Raw genomic sequence first — 22,702 nt, 5'->3', positions numbered from 1 at the left:
AGCCGCTAGCAGGGCTTCCAATCATCCCAATAATATTGACCACTGCTTCTTTACTTTGATTTCAGGCGACCTTAAAACGATGGGCCTCCGAATCAGCATTCGTTGCTTGATAAATGGAGTCCGATGTCTCTTTCTCTAACAGTATGATAGACACTATTTATTTTCTTACAACAGGACACTAGGAAATCCGTTCTGATATTTTATAACAATCAACATGAATTTAAAGGACATCTGACTTAATTTCTCATTATTTTGTTAGACCATTTTTGGATTAAACCCAAAACCACAAACCAATGTGCTTTATATCATCACCAGTCATTCCTTTGTTTCCTTTACCTGTTTGGTATTGGAGGCACTAAATAAATAATAACCACTACACCAAGCTTCTAAGAGCTCCGTCATAAATAAAATTTATCACGCTAAGTACTTGTTTATTTTCACGTTGCACAATTAACACACAACTTGGCTCTCTTTCCAGGATGTTTAATATATGTTCTGTTTATGTCTTGCTTGAGAGATTTGTCTGTGAGATCTGAAAGGAAAAATAAAGATTAGTTAACCCTTTACACTCTATAATTCATGTACAAATGAGAATAAAAGCAGCTGGCTATATAGAATAAATCAGAATTATGTTCTTGATTGTCATACACATGACCACAAAGCTACACTCCTGTATAGTGACAAATGTGCTGCCCCTAGAGTGTGATATGAATCATTTCCTTTATACGGAGTGGAGCAACAGTGCTCCCATATCATCCCCCTTGCAGTTAACAGTGTGCTTGTTGGAAATCAGCAGCTTGTGAGACTGGTGCGTGCAGCACAGAAAAGGCTAGTCATGAATGTGGGGATGCACTGTCAGGCAGGAGATGTGCTGGATATTCCTGCAGAATCATGTTAGACGTTTGCAGACTGAAAAACACGGGCACTTTTCCTTTTCTTTGTGGTCAGGTAAGATTTAAAAAAAAAAATTGATTGATAATAACTTTTCTGTTTGATAGTCTAGAATATTAAATAGAGCTTTTGTATGACATGGTTCTTTAATTCTTAAGTACCAATGGGTAAATTAGTTAGGTTGACAGATATTATTTTCTGCTTTGCTGTTACCTTCCATTTACATTAGAAACCTAGAAAAAAAAAAAAAATATATATATATATATATATATATATATATATATATACTTACTGTATGTACATATATGTGTGTGACTATGCATACATACACATAAATATATACACACACATACATACACAAACATACATAAACACTCACACACATACATATACACTCATACATACACACTCACACACATACATACACACTCACACACATACATACACACTCACACACATACATACACACACACATACATACACACACACATACATACGCACACACACACATACATACACACTCACACACATACATACACACTCACACACATACATACACACTCACACACATACATACACACACACATACATACGCACACACACACATACATACACACTCACACATACATACACACTCACACACACACACTCACACACATACATACACACTCACACACATACATACACCCACATACATACACACTCACACACATACATATACACACATAAATACACACTCACACACATACATACACACACACACATACATACATACACACTCACACACATACATACACACACACATACATACACACACACATACATACGCACACACACACATACATACACACTCACACATACATACACACTCACACATACATACACACTCACACACACACACTCACACACATACATACACACACACACATCTGAAATTACAAGTAAATTAAAAAAACTACAACATGATAGATGAAAATCATCTCTGTTTATAAAATGTTCACATCCTTCAATGCTAAATTTGTAAATATATTTGTTCATTTTGAAAACACTAAAATAAATGTTGATTTTAAAATAAAAATGATTGTTACATTCATATGTGGATGTACAGACATAATATTCAAATTCTGCATATTACTTAAGTTATATCTCTTTCCATCCATGTACACTGTGTAACTTTATAATAAATATACATTGCAGTTTGAAAATTATATGGTTATAGAACAGAAATAGGGCTATGAACGTAGTGTGTATGTGTTTGTTTATCCTGCATAGTATGTCATGCTACTTTCAAGATATAAGCATGAAATACATTTACATAATGTATTGTGTAAGAGAGGGAAATCCTTAACCCATATGTATTTAGTTTGGTAAAAGTCATGTTTTTGCTAGGAAACTATTGCTGTTGAAATTGTGCAGTTAATTATGTTGAGATTGAAACTATTAAATTATATCAGTTATATATATATATATATGTCTGCTTGAAATGTTACAGACCTGTGTTAAACTGTAAGCCATAAAAGTAGATATAACTCTTAAAGGTTTTCTCATTTGTTATATCATAACATTACCATAATAAAGTAAGAAAGGTCTGCATGTATGTTTTATATTACGGCTTCTTCTTTTTTTAATTGCACAACATAAAATATATTTCAAATTGAATCTAGTAAAATAAAAAATAAAAAATGATTACATACACTTACCTTTTCATTTAAGCATTTAAGCGGTTCTATTAGAATATCTTATTGTTATTTACATGTGTGTATGTGTGTGTATTTATATATATATATATATATGTGTGTGTGTGTGTGTGTGTGTGTGTGTGTATATATATATATATATATATATATATATATATATATATATACATATGCATATATACATATTATGAGCGCTAGTACATATTAACAGGACAATGTTTTTTGTGAATAACAACCCCCTTAAAAAGGGTACTTAATATGTCTTTATTTTTATTTTAAAAATTCCCTGGGAGTGCATAATTTTGTTAAAATGAATAAATGTATATATGTATTTATATAGTTATTTATTAATTTAAACACATGTACATCTGCACACAGATATATCACACTCACTGGATATGCATATAAATCACAAAGTGCAATTTATTTATGTAATTGTGATTTTTATGCAAACCCAGCAAGTGCGGTATATTTAAATATTATAATATTAAATATATATATATCGTACAATTAATCTGATACCTGCACCCTTATAACTGACCCCATTTAAATGTGAGTGCAGGCCACAAAAATAAAAATAATATATATAGTAAGGGATTAGCATAACAAACCATCTTTTTAACTAGATTTTTTTTTGCATAAAATTTCTGGTTGGTTTGTTTTAGCCAAGAGTGCTTGTTAATATGTTAGACTACAAAACTACAATGATCTATAATAAATAATATATTTTATTTTTGTGCTTAAACTATATTCCTCTGTTTATGACCATGTGAGTTTTGCAGAAAAATACTTTGATATAATCATAAAACTGCCAATTACGTAAAACTTAAAAGTAATAATTGATTACCATGGAAATGTTTTTTTTTAAATGTGACTTTAGTTGCAATGTAATAAAAGAAACACTCTTGCTGGTTTCTACCTTATGATAACAAAACTAATCTTGTGTAAAATGCTGGAAATTTAACCTTTTAGAGATGCTGATTTTATTTGCCACATCTTCTGTTTAATCTAGAACTGATTGATAGAATATTGTAGGTCTTTAATAAAATTGACTATAATAATACCCTATTCTACTATTCTGGAACTTTCTTTCATCCTTTATTTCTTAAAAACGTTGATACTAATATAATTATGTTTAATATGTTTACTTTGTAATTTAAAAATAAACTGATGCATACAAATAATTATATGAATTATAGTGCAAATTATCTCTCTTTTTTAAGTTTGAGAATTAGATACTTCTACAACCTTAGATAAGTAAAGAATCCTTTAATTGGTTCCCATTGTGTGGTTTAGTCATGGAGCCAATAGAAATATAGCCTACAGTAAAATAGGTGTCTAATGTTCACAGCAAGACAGACAGATAATGATTCTTTTTATTTTAAAAATGCAGGTTATGGATTCTATGGTTGCCAGGTGTCTAGTAATGAACTGGACAGTACAATATTTTAATTGGCTGTCCAGTAAAATATGTACTATACAGAATTCCCTCTCTTTTACTGGCACAATAAAAATAAATATCTGCTTCTACAGACACAGAAGGGGTTTAAATGACTGCTGTATGAATTGCTTGTATAAAGGTTTTTTTTTTTTTAATTAGTGATGCAAAGGGGGTTAAATCACTGGTATGTGTACATGTTACTGATATAAAGATTTAACTTTTCCTCTTTGTTATTAATAGCCAAAATTATTAAAAGTATTCATTACTGGCTGTGAAGAGCGTCAAATCTCTGCCTTGTGTTTAACTGCAGTCACCATGGGTGGGGTAGTAAAATCCCTGCTCTTCGTTTGTTACTAGAAGCCATGAAGTGTAGAATCATTGCTCTGTTTGTGTAAGGGTATCAAATCACATATCTATGTAGATGCAGCAAGGTAAAGGAGTAACTCAATAGTTTTTGTGTGAAACCAGGGTACAAATCAATGCCCAGTTTTGAGAATGATATATGGCAGGACATAGAGTAAAGTTGGGACCTATAAAGGAATTTTGGTAAAGGGTCTATTGCATGATGAGTAGAAAGAGCAAACGCAGCTCTCGGCGTGCACAATAACCCGAATTAATCCCAGAGGGTGAATGTGTAAAAGTAACAATCCTCAAAAGCTTGGAGTGCCGTAGTCTAAGCAGGGGATAAGTCCGCAACAATCAGAACTAGTCAAAGAAGAGCGGCAGGCACTGTATTTAAGACATTTAAAACGATATACAGACATGGCAGGCAAAAGGTGCAAACAGACTGACGCGTTTCGCCTCCCCTACAGGAGCTTACTCATATACTACAGTCTCTGTAGAAACCTACTCTATTTATATGCTATGTGCAACAGAATTAATTATTGCACCACCATACAAGAAGAAAAAGGTTAAAAACAAAGAACACCTGCCTGGACACATTAAATGTAATAGCTTGATCTTATAACAGGATACATATCCAGTTGACTGACGACTAAATTACAAATGACAAATTACAGTTGAATCCTTATTATAATTCTTTACATCTCTAATATGTTCATTATACCTTGTTCTGACTAATCGAGTGGTTTTACCAACATATTGACAGAGGCAAATATTACAGGTTAAAAGGTAGACAACAAACTGTGAACCACAGTTAGCATAAAAATCAATACAGTAAGTATTTTTGGTTACCTGACTAGTAAAGTTATTACCCACATAGATATTGGGGCAAGCATAACAAATTCTGTATATCATTTTAACAGGCCCATTTATCAAGCTCCGTACGGAGCTTGAAAGGAAGTGTTTCTGGCGAGTCTTCAGACTCGCCAGAAACACAACTTATGAAGCAGCTGTCTAAAGACCGCTGCTCTATAACCCTGTCCGCCTGCTCTGAGCAGGCGGACAGGAATCTCCGGAAATCAACCCAATCGAATATGATCGGGTTGATTGACACCTCCCTGCTGGCTCTTGTGAGCTGCTGGTGCAATGTTAAATGCGGATCCGCAGTGTCGGATCAGGTCCGCAAGACCTTTGATAAATTGGGGCCTAAATGTCTTAAATACATTTTTTCTTTTGTGATTCAGATAGAGCATGCAATTTTAAGCAACTTTCTAATTTACTCCTATTATCAAATTGTCTTCATTCTCTTGGTATGTTTATTTGAAAAGCAAGAATGTAAGTTAAAATGCCAGCCCATTTTGGTGAACAACCTGGGATGTCCTTGCTGATTGGACAGCACCAAGAAACAAGTGCTGTCCATGGGTCTGAACCAACAATTTGCTGGCTTCTTAGCTAAGATTCCTTCTTTTTCAAATAAAGATAGCAAGAGAATGAAGAAAATTGATAATAGAAGTAAATTAGAAAGTTGCTTAAAATTGCATGCTCTATCTGAATCATGAAAGAAAACATTTGGGTTCAGTATCCCTTTAAATTTGACTGTTTTTGGTTTTGGAGTAGTGCCTGACACTCTTCTTTGACTAGTTCTATTGCATGACACCCACCTGCCACTGTCACCTGTTCACCTGATGGCTGTCCTGTATTTCTATGGAGGAGAGTTGAAGAACATATGAATTTCTGAATAAAAGAAATGCACAAAGGTTAACATATTTTTTTAGAAGCCCAAACTTTTCTGATTAGAGCCAAAGTGCAATGTTTATTTCACTTGTAGGGCTAGTGAGCAAATTACATCAATTCTCATATTATACACATTTATATAAACAAACTTTAAAGGGATAGTAAAGTCATATTTAAACTTTCATGATTCCGATAGAGCATGCAATTTTAAGCAACTTTCTAATTTATTCCTATTATCAATTTTCTTCGTTCTCTTGGTATCTTTATTTGAAAAAGCAAGAATGTAAGCTTAGGAGCCGGCGCATTTTTGGTTCAGAACCTGGTTAGCGCTTGCTGATTGATTAATCCATTTAGACACCAATCAGCAAAACGCTACCCATAAAAATTAATGATAGGAGTAAATTAGAATGCTCTATCTAAATCATGAACGTTTAATTTTGACTAGACCATCCCTTTAATATGTAATCCTTTTGCAATATACCCTGAGTCACCCTGAGGTGCACAACAAAAATGAGGGATCATTTCCAAATATTTTGTTCACACAACTACATGCTGGAAATATACAGAATGTATTTGATTGGGGGCGGACATAATTCGCTGCCAGACCATTTTCTCTTGTTAAGTGTATCCAGTCCACGGATCATCCATTACTTATGGGATATTCTCCTTCCCAACAGGAAGTTGCAAGAGGATCACCCACAGCAGAGCTGCTATATAGCTCCTCCCCTAACTGTCATATCCAGTCATTATCTTGCAAGCCTCAACCAAGATGGAGGTCGTAAGAGGACTGTGGTGTTTTATACTTACTGGATGATTATAAGGCGAACTCTCACACACTGTAATTATTTTGCACTTAGATGTGTATAGTATATACTCCTATGTTGAGTCAAGCTTCAAACTGTGTAGCGATATACGTGCTTTTTTTTCTTCTGTGTAAATATATAGTCTCTAGTTCACCTCACCGCAGTATGCACAAGAACATAGATTAGAATGTGTGATGTAAATATGAGTATCTATTACATCTATCGGTATCTCTATAAACCAAAAAAGAGATTACCTTGTATCCACTGTGAAGTTCTATGTGTTCCTGCGTGGGTGGTAACGAGGCTCCTTGCAACCTGGAGATGAGACACTCCTTAGTCTCACGAAAAGGGATTCCTGGATACTGTGTGATTGATCTGCTGCAAGGAAGACACTTCAGCCGCCTAGTTTGCAAGTAAAAACCGACTTTATTTAAAGTCAAAATTAAGCATGGTACAAGTGTGCTCGGGAGGGAGCACTAAGAATGAAACGTCCGACGCGTTTCCTGCCCGGAGGCACTTCGTCAGGGACTAATGCACAGTAAATCACTTGGTTCTTTTAAACACATAGCATTTCCTGTTACGTTTGCTTACCTGCGTTACAGCACACCTGTTGGTATTAATTAAGACGGATACTTCGCGGTATTGGTCTCTTCACACACAGCATGTCCCCTTGCATGCATTGCGCCTGTCACGGCCGCGGCGGCATTCTGGTTTGAGGCCCTGGAAGAGGCCATCCATACAGCTCCATTGACTGAAATTATTGACAAGCTTAGAACACTTAAGCTAGCTAACTCATTTGTTTCTGATGCCATTGTTCATTTGACTAAACTAACGGCTAAGAATTCCGGATTCGCCATCCAAGCGCGTAGGGCGCTATGGCTTAAATCCTGGTCAGCTGACGTGACTTCGAAGTCTAAATTACTCAACATTATTCGGGCCTGGTTTGAAGGAAATTATTGCTGACATTACTGGAGGTAAGGGTCACACCCTTCCTCAGGACAGGGCCAAAGCAAAGGCCAAACAGTCTAATTTTCATGCCTTTCGAAATTTCAAGGCAGGTGCAGCATCAACTTCCTCTGCTTCAAAACAAGAGGGAACTTTTGCTCAATCTAAGCAGGCCTGGAAACCTAATCAGTCCTGGAACAAAGGCAAGCAGGCCAGAAAGCCTGCTGCTGCCTCTAAGACAGCATGAAGGAACGCCCCCCTATCCGGCGACGGATCTAGTAGGGGGCAGACTTTCTCTCTTTGCCCAGGCATGGGCAAGAGATGTTCAGGATCCCTGGGCGTTGGAGATCATATCTCAGGGATATCTTCTGGACTTCAAAGCTTCCCCTCCACAAGGGAGATTTCATCTTTCAAGGCTATCTGCAAATCAGATAAAGAAAGAGGCATTCCTACGCTGTGTGCAAGACCTCCTAGTTATGGGAGTGATCCATCCAGTTCCGCGGACGGAACAAGGACAGGGTTTTTATTCAAATCTGTTTGTGGTTCAACAAAAAAGAGGGAACCTTCAGACCAATTTTGGATCTAAAGATCTTAAACAAATTCCTCAGAGTTCAATCTTTCAAAATGGAAACTATTCGGACCATCCTACCCATGATCCAAGAAGGTCAGTACATGACCACAGTGGACTTAAAGGATGCCTACCTTCACATACCGATTCACAAAGATCATCATCGGTTTCTAAGGTTTGCCTTTCTAGACAGGCATTACCAATTTGTAGCTCTTCCCTTCGGGTTGGCTACAGCCCCGAGAATCTTTACAAAGGTTCTGGGCTCACTTCTGGCGGTTCTAAGACCGCGAGGCATAGCGGTGGCTCCGTATCTAGACGACATCCTGATACAGGCGTCAAGCTTTCAAGTTTCAAGTTTCAAGCTTTCAAGTTGCCAAGTCTCATACAGAGATAGTTCTGGCATTTCTGAGGTCGCACGGGTGGAAAGTGAATGAGGAAAAGAGTTCTCTATCCCCACTCACAAGAGTCTCCTTCTTAGGGACTCTTATAGATTCTGTAGAGATGAAAATTAACCTGATGGAGTCCAGGTTATCAAAACTTCTTCACTCCATTCCGCGCCCTTCAGTAGCTCAGTGTATGGAGGTAATCGGCTTAATGGTAGCGGCAATGGACATAGTGCCATTTGCGCGCCTTCATCTCAGACTGCTGCAATTATGCATGCTGAGTCAGTGGAATGGGAATTACACAGATTTGTCCCCTCTGCTAAATCTGGATCAAGAGACCAGAGATTCTCTTCTCTGGTGGTTGTCTCTGGTACACCTGTCCAAGGGTATGACCTTTCGCAGGCCAGATTGGACAATTGTAACAACAGATGCCAGCCTTCTAGGTTGGGGTGCAGTCTGGAATTCCCTGAAGGCACAGGGATCGTGGACTCAGGAGGAGAAACTCCTTCCAATAAATATTCTGGAGTTAAGAGCGATATTCAATGCTCTTCTGGCTTGGCCTCAGTTAGCAACACTGAGGTTCATCAGATTTCAGTCGGACAACATCACAACTGTGGCTTACATCAACCATCAAGGGGGAACCAGGAGTTCCCTAGCGATGTTAGAAGTCTCAAAAATAATTCGCTGGGCAGAGTACCACTCTTGCCACCTGTCAGCAATCCATATCCCAGGCGTGGAGAACTGGGAGGCGGATTTTCTAAGTCGTCAGACTTTCCATCCGGGGGAGTGGGAACTCCATCCGGAGGTGTTTTCTCAGTTGATTCATCTTGGGGCAAACCAGAGTTGGATCTCATGGCGTCTCGCCAGAACGCCAAGCTTCCTTGTTATGGATCCAGGTCCAGGGACCAAGAAGCGACGCTGATAGATGCTCTAGCAGTGCCTTGGTTCTTCAACCTGGCTTATGTGTTTCCACCATTTCCTCTGCTCCCTCGACTGATTGCCAAAATCAAACAGGAGAGAGCATCGGTGATTCTGATAGCACCTGCGTGGCCACGCAGGACTTGGTATGCAGACCTAGTGGACATGTCATCCTTTCCACCATGGACTCTGCCTCTAAGACAGGACCTTCTGATACAAGGTCCTTTCAATCATCCAAATCTAATTTCTCTGAGACTGACTGCATGGAGATTGAACGCTTGATTCTATCAAAGCGTGGCTTCTCCGAGTCAGTCATTGATACTTTAATACAGGCACGAAAGCCTGTTACCAGGAAAATCTACCACAAGATATGGAGTAAATATCTTTATTGGTGTGAATCCAAGAATTACTCATGGAGTAAGGTTAGGATTTCTAGAATATTGTCTTTTCTCCAAGAGGGCTTGGACAAAGGATTATCAGCTAGTTCCTTAAAGGGACAGATTTCTGCTCTGTCTATTCTTTTGCACAAGCGTCTGGCAGAGGTTACAGATGTCCAGGCAATTTGCCAGGCTTTGGTTAGAATTGAGCCTGTGTTTAAACCTGTTGCTCCCCCGTGGAGCTTAAACTTGGTTCTTAAAGTTCTTCAAGGAGTTCAGTTTGAATCCCTTCATTCCATTGATATTAAACTTTTATCTTGGAAAGTTCTGTTTTTGATGGCTATTTCCTCGGCTCGGAGAGTCTCTGAGCTATCTGCCTTACAATGTGATTCTCCTTATCTGATTTTTCATGCAGATAAGGTAGTCCTGCATACCAAACCTGGGTTTTTACCTAAGGTGGTTTCTAACAAGAATATCAATCAAGAGATTGTTGTTCCATCATTGTGTCCTAATCCTTCTTCAAAGAAGGAACATCTTTTACATAATCTGAACGTAGTCCGTGCCTTGAAGTTTTACTTACAGGCTACTAAAGATTTTCGCCAAACATCTAACCTGTTTGTTGTTTACTCTGGATAGAGGAGAGGTCAGAAGGCCTCAGCAACCTCTCTTTCTTTTTGGCTTCGGAGTATAATACGTTTAGCCTATGAGACTGCTGGACAGCAGCCTCCTGAAAGGATTACAGCTCATTCTACTAGAGCTGTGGCTTCCACCTGGGCCTTTAAAAATGAGGCCTCTGTTGAACAGATTTACAAGGCCGTGACTTGGTCTTCGCTTCACACTTTTTCCAAATTTTCCAAATTTGATACTTTTGCTTCTTCCGAGGCTGTTTTTGGGAGAAAGGTTCTTCAGGCAGTGGTTCCTTCCGCTTAATCCTGCCTTGTCCCTCCCATCATCCGTGTACTTTAGCTTTGGTATTGGTATCCCATAAGTAATGGATGATCCTTGGACTGGATACACTTAACAAGAGAAAACATAATTTATGCTTACCTGATAAATTTATTTCTCTTGTAGTGTATCCAGTCCACGGCCCGCCCTGTCCTTTTTAGGCAGGTCTAAATTTTTATTAAACTACAGTCACCACTGCACCCTATGGTTTCTCCTTTCTCTGTTTGTTTTCGGTCGAATGACTGGATATGACAGTTAGGGGAGGAGCTATATAGCAGCTCTGCTGTGGGTGATCCTCTTGCAACTTCCTGTTGCACGATCACACCTTGTGGCCCTCTCTGCCATTACCTACACAGTGAATGCACTCTGGCCTGCTATTGGCTTAACGCCTATAAAAAAGCTAGAAATGCTTGTGCAATGATAAATGCCGACAGCGTACACTGTCAGCATTTAGTGATGTCGGGCGTACATGATACGCTACAGCGGATCATGTCCGCCTGACAGTTGATAAATCGTCCCCTATGGCTCATAGCTCATGGCTAATAAAAAAAAAGTAGGAATTAAAGTTAATGGTAGAACTGGGTGAAAGTAAAAATAGTTTGAGGTTGTGTGAAAAAGAAAGCTATTTTATGTTCTATTTTTTTTTCTATTCTGCTTGAGGTTAGGCAGGGGTAGGAACATGTATACCGCGTCACAATCAGTGACATGAAACCCAAAATTATCCCTTCATGATTGAGATAAAGCAATCAATTTTAAACAACTTTCCAACTGACTTCTACTTACAAATTTGCTTTGTTCTCTTGTAATCCTTTATTGAAATATCACACAAACTCTTTTTGTATTCACATAAAGAACACTACACAGCAACATAAACATTTCTCAAGATAAAATTTGTGCTTCTAAAAAATTTTAACGGCTTCTTAGATCATGTCGTCTGAGTGGGGCGGTTTTGAATATCAGGCCCTGGGAGAGTAACTGATAAGTGACCTATATATGTGCAGCCACCAATCAGCAGCTAGCTTTCAATAGTACATTGCTGCTCCTGAGCCTGTCTAGGTATGCTTTTTAACAAAGAATACCAAGAGAACAAAGCAAATTAGATTGGAAAGTTGTTCAAAATTGCATGATTTATCATGAAAGTTTAACGTTGGCTTCAGTAAAACCTCCACAATAACAATTTTCTTTAATTTATTTTCATTAATATTTGTAAAGTTAGATATTTAACACCAATTTTGTTCATAAATTGAAAGTTAGTGTATATCAACAAAAATAAAAAAAATCTTTCTTTTGATGTTTAAAATTAATTTAATTGAACAATATAGTTATAATATCTTATATTTTGGTATATATATATGATTATATATAGTTATAGATATATACAGCTATATATAGGAAAATCTATTTAAAATATTTAGAACATATTCCACTATGTGAAGAACATTGAAATGTAAAATATTTACAGTAAATACATAGTTAAACACTTTATTAAATATGAATATTGCATAAATATGCTTTTACATGTTTTCAGCTATTTTACTGCAAGTATAAATAATAAATAATATAATCTTTATGTATGTAAATACATATATACACATATAAATACATAAATACATATGTACACACATATATGCATATATATATATATATATATATATATATATATATATATACATAGTTAGACATGTCTATGTATGTATCTCTATGTTAAAGCCCTTTGCAGTTCTTTTTTTTCAAATTTTTTGTTACTTTTACGTTTAGTCTTATTATGAGTGTAACTGTACTTTTAAATCTATTTCGATGTTTTTTTGTGACACTTTTTATTCTTTCGTAACAGTTAACCAGAGCTCTGAGGTTGCTCTAACCCAACGCACACTAAATTCAATTGCACTTAAGCAATCGAGTTTACTTTCGACTTGTACTACGCACGCTACTTCTGATGCAGGCAAACAGCCGCAATATACCCGATATTGCTTGTGCGCAACTGTTAGTGAACCACTCGTAACCTGGCCCTTAGTTCTTAACATTCACTTTAAGTTTCAGTTTAGTTTTAGGAAGCCGGAGCAATGGTTTTCATTTTAGCAAACTGTTTGTTTTTATATATTTTAGTTTCATGTTAAGTTTTAGTAATTGTAGTTAATGAGATATTAAAGTGCAAAAAGAAAATGCTCTAATGTGTTACAACATTTCATTATTTTATTGTTACTTGTGCATAAATTTGTGTTTGCTCTCAAAAAGGTTTTTTTGTTTCCAACCTAATTTTTTGTAGAGCTTTTTGTGTAATCTCAATGTATTTTTGTTTTGTTTGTTAAAAACCTGCTGGCACAAACAAATTGAGTTAAGTGCCCCTGTTCATGAAAGTTCATCTCAAACTGTTTGCTCATACATTATTAAACTCACTTTTACAAGTGCTCATTCCGTTTTCCAAGTTCAACAATGTAGGGGCAAGCACTTTTTAGTGAACCAGTTTTAATGTGCTTTGAGACCCTATAAAAACCTGGTCACAAAGGTGTGATCTTGTTTAAGGGTCTCCTAGGCAGATACAATATAGCAATGAAAGAAGATAATTAAAGTCCTTTGCATAGAAACAAACATTTAAAGGGACACTGAACCCAAATTTGTTCTTTCATGATTCAGAAAGAGCATGCAATTTTAAGCCACTTTCTAATTTATTCCTATTATCAATTTTTCTTCGTTCTCTTTCTATCTTTATTTTAAAAAGAAGACATCTAAGCTTTTTTTTTATTCAGAACTATGGACAGCACTTTTTTATTGGTGGATGAGTTTATCCACCAATCAGCAAGAACAACCCAGGTTGATCACCAAAAATGGGCCGGCATCTAAACTTACTTTCTTGCATTTCAAATAAAGATACCAAGAGAATGAAAACAATTTGATAATAGGAGTAAATTAGAAAGTTGCTTAAAATGTCATGCTCTATCTGAATCAAGAAAGAAAAATTTTGGGTACAGTGTCCCTTTAATGAAAATATTGTCCAAAACAGTACATGTTAAAGTTTAAAAGTGACCATATAGCGAAGTGACTTTTCCTACATCATGTACTCAACACATATACATACGTATTTTCAGCTATACATATGTAAATGTGTGTCCTGTTCACTGTATATGGCCTCTCCAATAGAGATGAATGGAGCTTTAATATATCAATATCATGTATGTTAATAAACCTTTAGAATGTCTCATGAGGCCATTTCAAAATGTTTTTATCATGAGCAAGATAACAGACCGTTTGCAAATAGCTGTTAAAGAGTTTTACAGATGTACGTAATGCCCGTTTGAGGACTTATCAATATTGAAAATGCACAACTGGGGGCTTGAAAATGTGTTCAAAAGTTATTTAAAAATGGATTGTGATTGGCCCCATAGGAGAAACAGAACTTTTATTAAGGATCCAAAAATCCATTTGTGAGTGCTGGAAACCGCCGAAAATGCACTATTGAGACTGGTCCAAATAAAAAATGCAACCTTTACAGCTGGAAAAAAAGCCACAGCCAGTAGATTGCGATTAAGAGTTTGCTGTTTTGCATATAGAGTGCTGCTACAGCTGCTGAGATCGGGGGTGCTATTTCTGTCCTAATCTTTAGTGGCAAATAATTTGTATTCCTGATGATGAAGTACTTTGATGTTTGTGGGATTTTTTTCCCTTTATCTCTATGCCACAAAGGATGTAGTTTAACATAACAGTGCACTTGCCCTTTCCTTTCCTGTCAAAGTTTAAATCAAAGTAGTCCCCCAGAGTGTAGTGATATATCCTACATACCATCACAATGTAGCAGTTATCACTAAGTTACTTGTGTGTTATCTACAAGTTAGATATCTAATTGGACTGGGCTTTAAAGATGGAATTACAGCATAAACTATTTTCAGTAATTACATTTTATTTCTGTTAGTATTAACAACTTTTTCTCATGTATAGTTTGCTGTTTATATTTTTCCTTCTCATAAATGATATTGATAATGTCAGATTTTTTTTTTTTGCACATACGCAATAATATAATATGTATAAGTTTTCACTTGTATCAACAGTGTTGCTGCTTACATAAATGGAATAATATAAAAGTGCTCACTTTGCGCATTACATTTGTATTCCTCACATATTAAGTTACATAATGATAGCTTTACAAGATTAACCACCTGCACAATCATTTTAGCACACAGACAACTGTCCCCGTTTCCAGCAATATTGTTGATGCAGTGTCACTTTGTATTGAGTTATGACTGTAATAAGTACAGTTTATGGAGTTAAATTAATGTTCAGATAATAGGCTACATGACTGCTTGTTATTTTCTAGCATTAGAGTAATAGGCTCCATGCACTATGCAGCAAATGCTGCTTAGGAACACTCGCTGTAAAGGCTCGCCCATGTGATCCCTGCATTGCGACCTCTCTGCCACCTCTGAGGGGTGATTGGCAGGAAATTATTTCACGTGATTGGTTATGCTAGAGAAGGGGCAGCGCTGCACAAGCAAATGATTATGCAATAGTGCATGCAGGCAGAGGACACACAGTGGGACAGGGTATACAGGAGCGTAGTCGTACAGGGGCCCCTGTCTGCACACAGCCAATCACGCGTGGGCAGGAGCTGTCAATCTCCCCAGTCAGAAGAGACCGGGAAGATTGAAATTCTCCACCTAAGAGGTGGAGAACAGAGAAGAGAAGCAATGGTCTGATCATTCTGCTTAATAAATCCTGACTACAGGTTCACTTGTGTGAGCTTGTTGTCATATGGGAGAGACGGACTTGATAAATCGAACCCACATTGTCTGCTGCCCGTTTTCAGGAACCTTGTCCACTCGCTGAATAGTACACAGAGCCCAAGTTGTAAAGTGCGCACTTTTATATAAATTTATTTATTGCAGCAGCATTACTGTTGATGAAAGTAATGGTGTAAACTACAAAGTAACCATCAATAAAATCCAAACATTTTCTCTAATGCATTTATTAAACAACAATGTTTTTGCATGAAAATATTATAGCAAATTGAATTTGTATTAAAACTAACAGTTAAATTATTTGTGCACAGCTTATTCTTAGGAGCAGTTATCTCACTGTCTGAAAAGGAGAGAAGCATTAAAGTTAAAGTTATTATTTTATGTTGACGTGAAAACTGTTCCTGTCCTGAATTGAGTTTTGTTCTCAAGTATGTAGAGTTCTGCCCACAAGTGGAGTTGGACGTATTAGCCAATAAACAGTCAATCTCAAGCACATGGTGAAGCTTGAGACTTCCAACTAAATTTTACCCACTGGGAATAGAAAAATAACAGTGTGTTGTGTCATATTTACATGTTATACTGTCTTTTTTATATTTGTATCATTGACTACACTTACTTGTTATTTGTTAATGAAAAATTTTACAACATGAATATATATATTCATATATATTATATATATATATATATATATATATATATATATATATATATATATATATATAAGTTTTGATAGATTAGGAGTATTCAATCTTATTTTAACTCTTTAAAGTTTGTTTCTTCTTCATTTATATGCAGTGCTTGAGATGAAGAATGCCACTTAATATTGGTGTCATTATAAGAGCTTTTACTCAGACATAAATTCCAATATGTTAAAAAGAGCTAAATAATAGTTAATAATAGTTGTTCCTATCAACTGTATTGCAAACACTGCAAATAGTTTTTCTTTGAATTAGTTATTCGACAATGAATATTTCTAATGATTTAAGATTTCAAGCAATCAGTGGAGAATAAAAATTCATCAAAAGTCAATTCAGTGATGTTGATGACTCCCTTGAGAGCAGATGTTTCTTATAATCTACTGAAAAGCTAATTTCCTGTCTCCAATTTTGACATGTTGGGAACTAAAAATGTTGTGACTTCAATAATGATAAGATGCCCTCAATTTGGGTTTTATAATGGGGCTGTTGTTTTTCATGTATGGCAGTGGTCATATTTAGAAGTCAAAGGGCTAGATTACAAGTCGAGCGCTAACTTATAGCTTGCCTGTCAAATTTGCCCATTAGTGGGCACGCAATAAATAACCAGACATTACAAGTGGCTGGTTAATGCTACTGTGAGCTTGCACTTTTTCATAAAAAACTACTAGGCAGTTTTTAGGGGTTACAAGTGGCGGGTGTGGGGTGTTAGAAAGAAAAAAGGCACTGAAAAGTGTCTTTACATTGCAGTCTATGGGAACTGTGTGTTCCCTATAAATATATATGTATATGCTTATATACATATATATTTATGTGTTAATATGTGTATATACATACATATTTACACACAAATATATATATGTATTTATTCATATACATATACATTATCCCACAAAAGTGAGTACACCCCTCACATTTTTGTAAATAGTTTATTATATATTTCATGTGACAACACTGAAAAAATGACACTTTGCTACAATGTAAAGTAGTGAGTGTACAGCCTGCATAAAAGTGTAAATTTGCTGCCCCCTCAAAATAATTCAACACACAGCCATTAATGTCTAAATTCTTGGCAACAAAAGTGAGTACACCCCTAAGTGGAAATGTCCAAATTGGGCCCAAAGTGTCAATATTTAGTGTGGCCACCATTATTTTCCAGCACTACCTTAATCCTCTTGGGCATGGAGTTCACTAGAGCTTCACAGGTTGCCACTGAAGTCCTCTTTCACTCCTCCATGATTAACTCATGGAGCTGGTGGATGTTAGAGACCTTGCGCTCCCCACCTTCCGTTTGAGGATGCCCCACAGATGCTCAATAGGGTTTAGGTCTTGAGACATGCTTGGCCAGTCCATCACCTTTACCCTCAGCTTCTTTAGCAAAGCAATGGTCATGTTGGAATACTGCCCTGCAGCCCAGTCTCTGAAGGGAGGGGATCATGCTCTGCGTCAGTATGTCACAGTACATGTTGGCATTCATGGTTCCCTCAATGAACTGTAGCTCCCCAGTGCCGGCAGCACTCATGCAGGCCCAGACCATGACACTCCCACCACCATGCTTGACTGTAGGCAAGACACACTTGTCTTTGTACTCCTCCCCTGGTTGCCGCCACACACGCTTGACACCATCTGAACCAAATAAGTTTATTTTGGTCTCATTGGACCACAGGACATGGTTTCAGCAATCCATATCCTTAGTCTGCTTGTCTTTAGCAAACTGTTTGCAGGCTTTCTTGTGCATCATCCTTCTGGGACGACAGCCATGTAGACCAATTTGATGCAGTGTGTGGTGTATGGTCTGAGCACTGGCAAGCTGACCCCCCCACCCCTTCAACCTCTCCAGCAATGCTGGCAGCACTCATACGTCTGTTTCCTAAAGACAACCTCTGGATAGGACGCTGAGCACGTGTACACAACTTCTTTGGTTGACCATGGTGAGACCTGTTCTGAGTGGAATCTGTCCTGTGAAACCGCTGTATGGTCTTGCCCACCGGGCTGCAGCTTTTTTCCAGGGTCTTGGCAATTTTCTTATAGCCTAGGCCATCTTTATTTAGAGCAACAATTCTTTTTTTCAGATCCTCAGAGAGTTCTTTGCCATGAGGTACCATGTTGAACTTTCATTGACCAGTATGAGAGAGTATGAGAATGATAACACCAAATTTAACACACCTGCTCCCCATTCACACCTGAGACCTTGTAACACTAATGAGTCACATGACATGGGGGAGGGAAAATGGCTAATTGGGCCCGGTTTAGACATTAATGGCTGTGTGTTGAGTTATTTTGAGGGCACAGCAAATTTACACTGTTATACAGGCTGCACACTTACTAATTTACATTGTAGCAAAGTGTATTTTTTTCAGTGTTGTCACATGAAAAGATATAATAAAATATTTACAAAAATGTGAGGGGTGTACTCACTTTCGTGGGATACTGTATATTCAAAATTGCTGCCCATCGCTTACCCTCCTCGCTGTGCTAGTTCTCATGTCGTGTCTCACAGCATGAAAACAATGCTCCCATTGGAGCCTATAGAAACGCACTCTATTGAGCGCAAAGCTTCCATGCAATGTGAATGTGAGGTTGCGTTCCCATTGCGGGCCACCTCAGATACCAGCGCATGCAATTTTGCGCTCCACTCATAATCTGGCCCAAAGTGTTTAACCTCACATTCACTAAGGGACTTTTATTACAGGGATAAGAAACCCACAAATTTTCTTTTGTGATTTAGACAGAGCATATCATTTTTAAAAAGTTTCCATTTTACTTTTATTAGCAAATTTTCTTAGTTCCCATTTTATTCTTTGTTGAAGAGATACCTAGGTAGGCATCTGGAGCACTGCATGGCAAATGAATAACTTTCTTGAACAAATGTTGCTGTATAGGTCTCCAGAAATGTATAATAGATGTAAATTAGAACGTTGTTTACAATTGCATGCTCTATCTGAATCATGAAAGAAAATTTGTGTGTTTCATATCCCTTTAAAAGGGGCAGTAAAGTCAATATTTTTGTGATTCAGACAGAGCATGCAGTTTTAAACAACTTTCCAATTTACTTCTGTTTGAATCGAATTTGCTCTGTTCTCTTGTTATCCTGTGCTGAAAAGCATACTGTACCTAGGAAGGCTAAAGATCTGCAATGCACTCCTGAGAGCTAGTTGGTGATTGGTGGCTGCACATATATGCCTTTTGTCAATGGTTCACCCAATGTGTTCAGTTAGCTCCCTATAGTAAATTTATGCTCCTTAGTCTACCTAGGTTTACTTATAAAAAAGGATGTTAAGAGAGCAAAGCAAATTTGATAATAAAAGTGAATTGGAAAGTTGTTTAAAATTGTATGCTCTATCTGCTCTATAAAATATTTAATTTGAACTTAACTCTCCCTTTAACATAAAAGAGATACAGGAAAACATCAATGCATAACATGTATTATTTTAAAGGGACAGTCTACACCAGGATTTTTATTGTTTTAAAAGTTAGATAATCCCTTTATTACCATTCCCCAGTTTTGCATAACCAACACAGTTATAATAATATACTTTGAACCTCTGTGATTACCTTGTATCTAAGCCTCTGCAAACTGCCCCCTTATTTCAGTTCTTTTGACAGACTTGCAGTTTAGCCAATCAGTGCTGGCTCCCAGATAACTTCACGTGCATGAGCACAGTGTTATCTATATGAACCACATGAACTAACACCCTCTAGTGGTGAAAAACTGCTAAAATGCATTCTGAAAAGAGGTGGTCTTCAAGGTCTAAGAAATTAGCATATGAACCTCCTAGGTTAAGCTTTCAACTAAGAGTACCAAGAGAACAAAGCAAAATTGGTGATAAAAGTAAATTTGAAAATTGTTTAAAATTACATGCCCTATCTGATTCATGAAAGTTTATTTTGGACTAGACTGTCCCTTTAAGTACTATAGTTAGGATATCCCTTTGGGAATGTGGTAAATACATTTGCCTGTATTAGAGGAGGCACCCAAATTAGACATCTATCTAAACGTTAGCAATATATTAAGGCTGAAGGAGCGACAAGCCCAGTGCAATATAACACTGCATGACGTGAGAGTTCTGCTGCATTTACACACTGGGGCCGATTTACTAAGCAGCTGATGCTGCTTATTCCGTGCGAGCCTTCTGGCTCGCTGGAAACAGGAGTTAAGAAGCAGCGGTTTAAAGACCGGTGCTCCTTAACTCTGGACTGCAATCATCTCGATCAGATATGATCGGGATGATTGACACCCCCTGCTAGCGGCCGCGAATGTGCAGGGTGCGGCGTTGCACAAACATTTTACCAGAAATACTTGTGCAATGTAAAATGCTGACAGCGATGCAGGGAGGACATATAGCGAATCATGTCCGTCCGGGGTATGATAAATCTACCCCTTTGTGTTTTGTATTTGATACTGCTTTACACTTCAGATTAAATGATATTACATTTAAACTTTGCACTTTCTATTTTGAATTTTATTTTGTATACAGCAGTGTGTTTAGGATTGGGATTTTATAAATTCTGATTATGCTTTCACAGTTTCTGTGTGAATTTAACAAATTAGGATCATACTTTGTATATTTATGTGTCTTTTTTATAAATTACATTGCACTTTGCATTTTTTCTATTTAAAAGAAAACTGAACATCTGTCAGCTCCAGTTTCCCAGAGAGTTTCATTGCTTTCTATAGGCCAGATAATCAAACATTCTCCAGTTTAGTAAGAAATTATCATGCAGACTTCACAGGGGCTGAACTCACTGAATTTTCTTAGAAAAAGGACAGAACCCTTAGGTCTCAGAGAGATGAGAGATGCCTTCCATATAAAGTAATAAAGCTCTCTGGGATACACAATTTTACATAGGAGTGACAAAGTAACTGGAGAACCCCAGTTTGTATCAATTACAAATTAAATTGAAATGTTGTCACTTCACTTTAACTTGCTGTTGTTTATATTTTAGAATATATTACTTTTATGTCAAACAAGTGTTAAACAAGTGTATTGTGAAGATAATTCCATGAGACCAGCTTGTTTAAAATGCTGACATTTCACAAGACTTGTGAAAGAGCTTCATACATACCCTGGGAACTCCCCTGTTCAGTTCAGGAAACTGCCCTGTCCCTCTCACCCTTTCAGTTTTAGTTTACAATGGAGCAAATGCAAAGTGCACTATCATTTGTAAAAGAAACACAGAAATATACAAAATATGAGTCTAATTTGTTAAAGTAACACAAAGTTTCAAAATAAAATCAGAGTTTTTTAAAAATATTTGACTTTTTTTCTCCACTTTTTTGTGTCATACCAATACAAACAAAAGAAATAAACATGATAATGCCTAAACATTTTTAATTGCAACAATTTTCTGGCTGCGAAGTGGTGCATTATCTGACAGAAATGCACGAGTGCCAATATTTTTGGCCATGACTGTGTATGTGTATATATATATATATATATATATATAGAGAGAGAGAGAGAGAGAGAGAGAGAGAGACACACAGAGAGATAGGGTGAGAGAGAGAGAGAGAGAGAGATTGTACCAAAATACCATCAGATATATGTAGAAATATGTATTTATTAATAAATAGAACATATTTTGCTATGTGAAGAACATTGGAATGTGAAATATTCATATTTTTATGTCGGGTTAGCGCACTTGAGAAAATGCAATCAGGTTTGCGCTCGAGTAGGGTAGTTTTTTCTCCATTGACTTCTAAGGGGGAATATGAGCAAAAACATTTTACTTTAAACTTGTAATACGAGCGCTACGGTATGCATGCGAGCACGAGTGATAAATACCGCTCCACTTGTAATCTGGCCCTAAATGGGCTTAATTTATCAAGCTACGGATGCAGCTTCAGGGCCCAATTGTTGCAAGCTCAAACGAGCAGGCCTAAAATGCTAGTTAAATAATTGCTGCCTTAAGATCTTGAGGTGGCAGAGTTAAATCATCCCAAATAGATCAGGATGAGTGTTAAGCCCTGATCTTGCACAATTGGTTGTGCAAGAGCAGGGGGCGCTGATGATCGTGCAATATTAGCCTCAGTGTTGGGTGGAAAAGGTTCCTGGATAAATGGGGCACAATTAGTGTAAAGATTTCCAGAATCTGTTTTCAAAATGAGAAAGATCTTAAATAAATATTTTGAGTAAAATCATGCTACAAACTTATCATTTAAAGAGGATTAAGGCTACATACAAAGAAATGGTACCCAAAGTGTTTTTGATGGATTGTTATATAGTTTGTTGAGT

At 36.9% G+C, this 22,702-nt stretch overlaps 1 protein-coding gene across 1 annotated transcript in view; it reads left to right on the top strand.

Moving 5' to 3' along the window:
* The first annotated feature begins 828 nt into the window (after positions 1–828).
* The window catches only part of MCTP1 (multiple C2 and transmembrane domain containing 1), a 1,142,062-nt gene continuing 1,120,188 nt past the window's right edge, over positions 829–22,702 (top strand). The window contains exon 1 of the mRNA XM_053701494.1: positions 829–948. Within this exon, the coding sequence (XP_053557469.1) occupies positions 892–948 (57 nt within the window). The 5' untranslated portion in view covers positions 829–891. The remainder of the gene's footprint in view (positions 949–22,702) is intronic.

This window comes from Bombina bombina, chromosome 2 (assembly GCF_027579735.1).
Source record: "Bombina bombina isolate aBomBom1 chromosome 2, aBomBom1.pri, whole genome shotgun sequence".
NCBI classification, from domain to species: Eukaryota; Metazoa; Chordata; class Amphibia; order Anura; family Bombinatoridae; genus Bombina; species Bombina bombina.
This window is presented reverse-complemented; position numbering and strand designations above follow the sequence as displayed.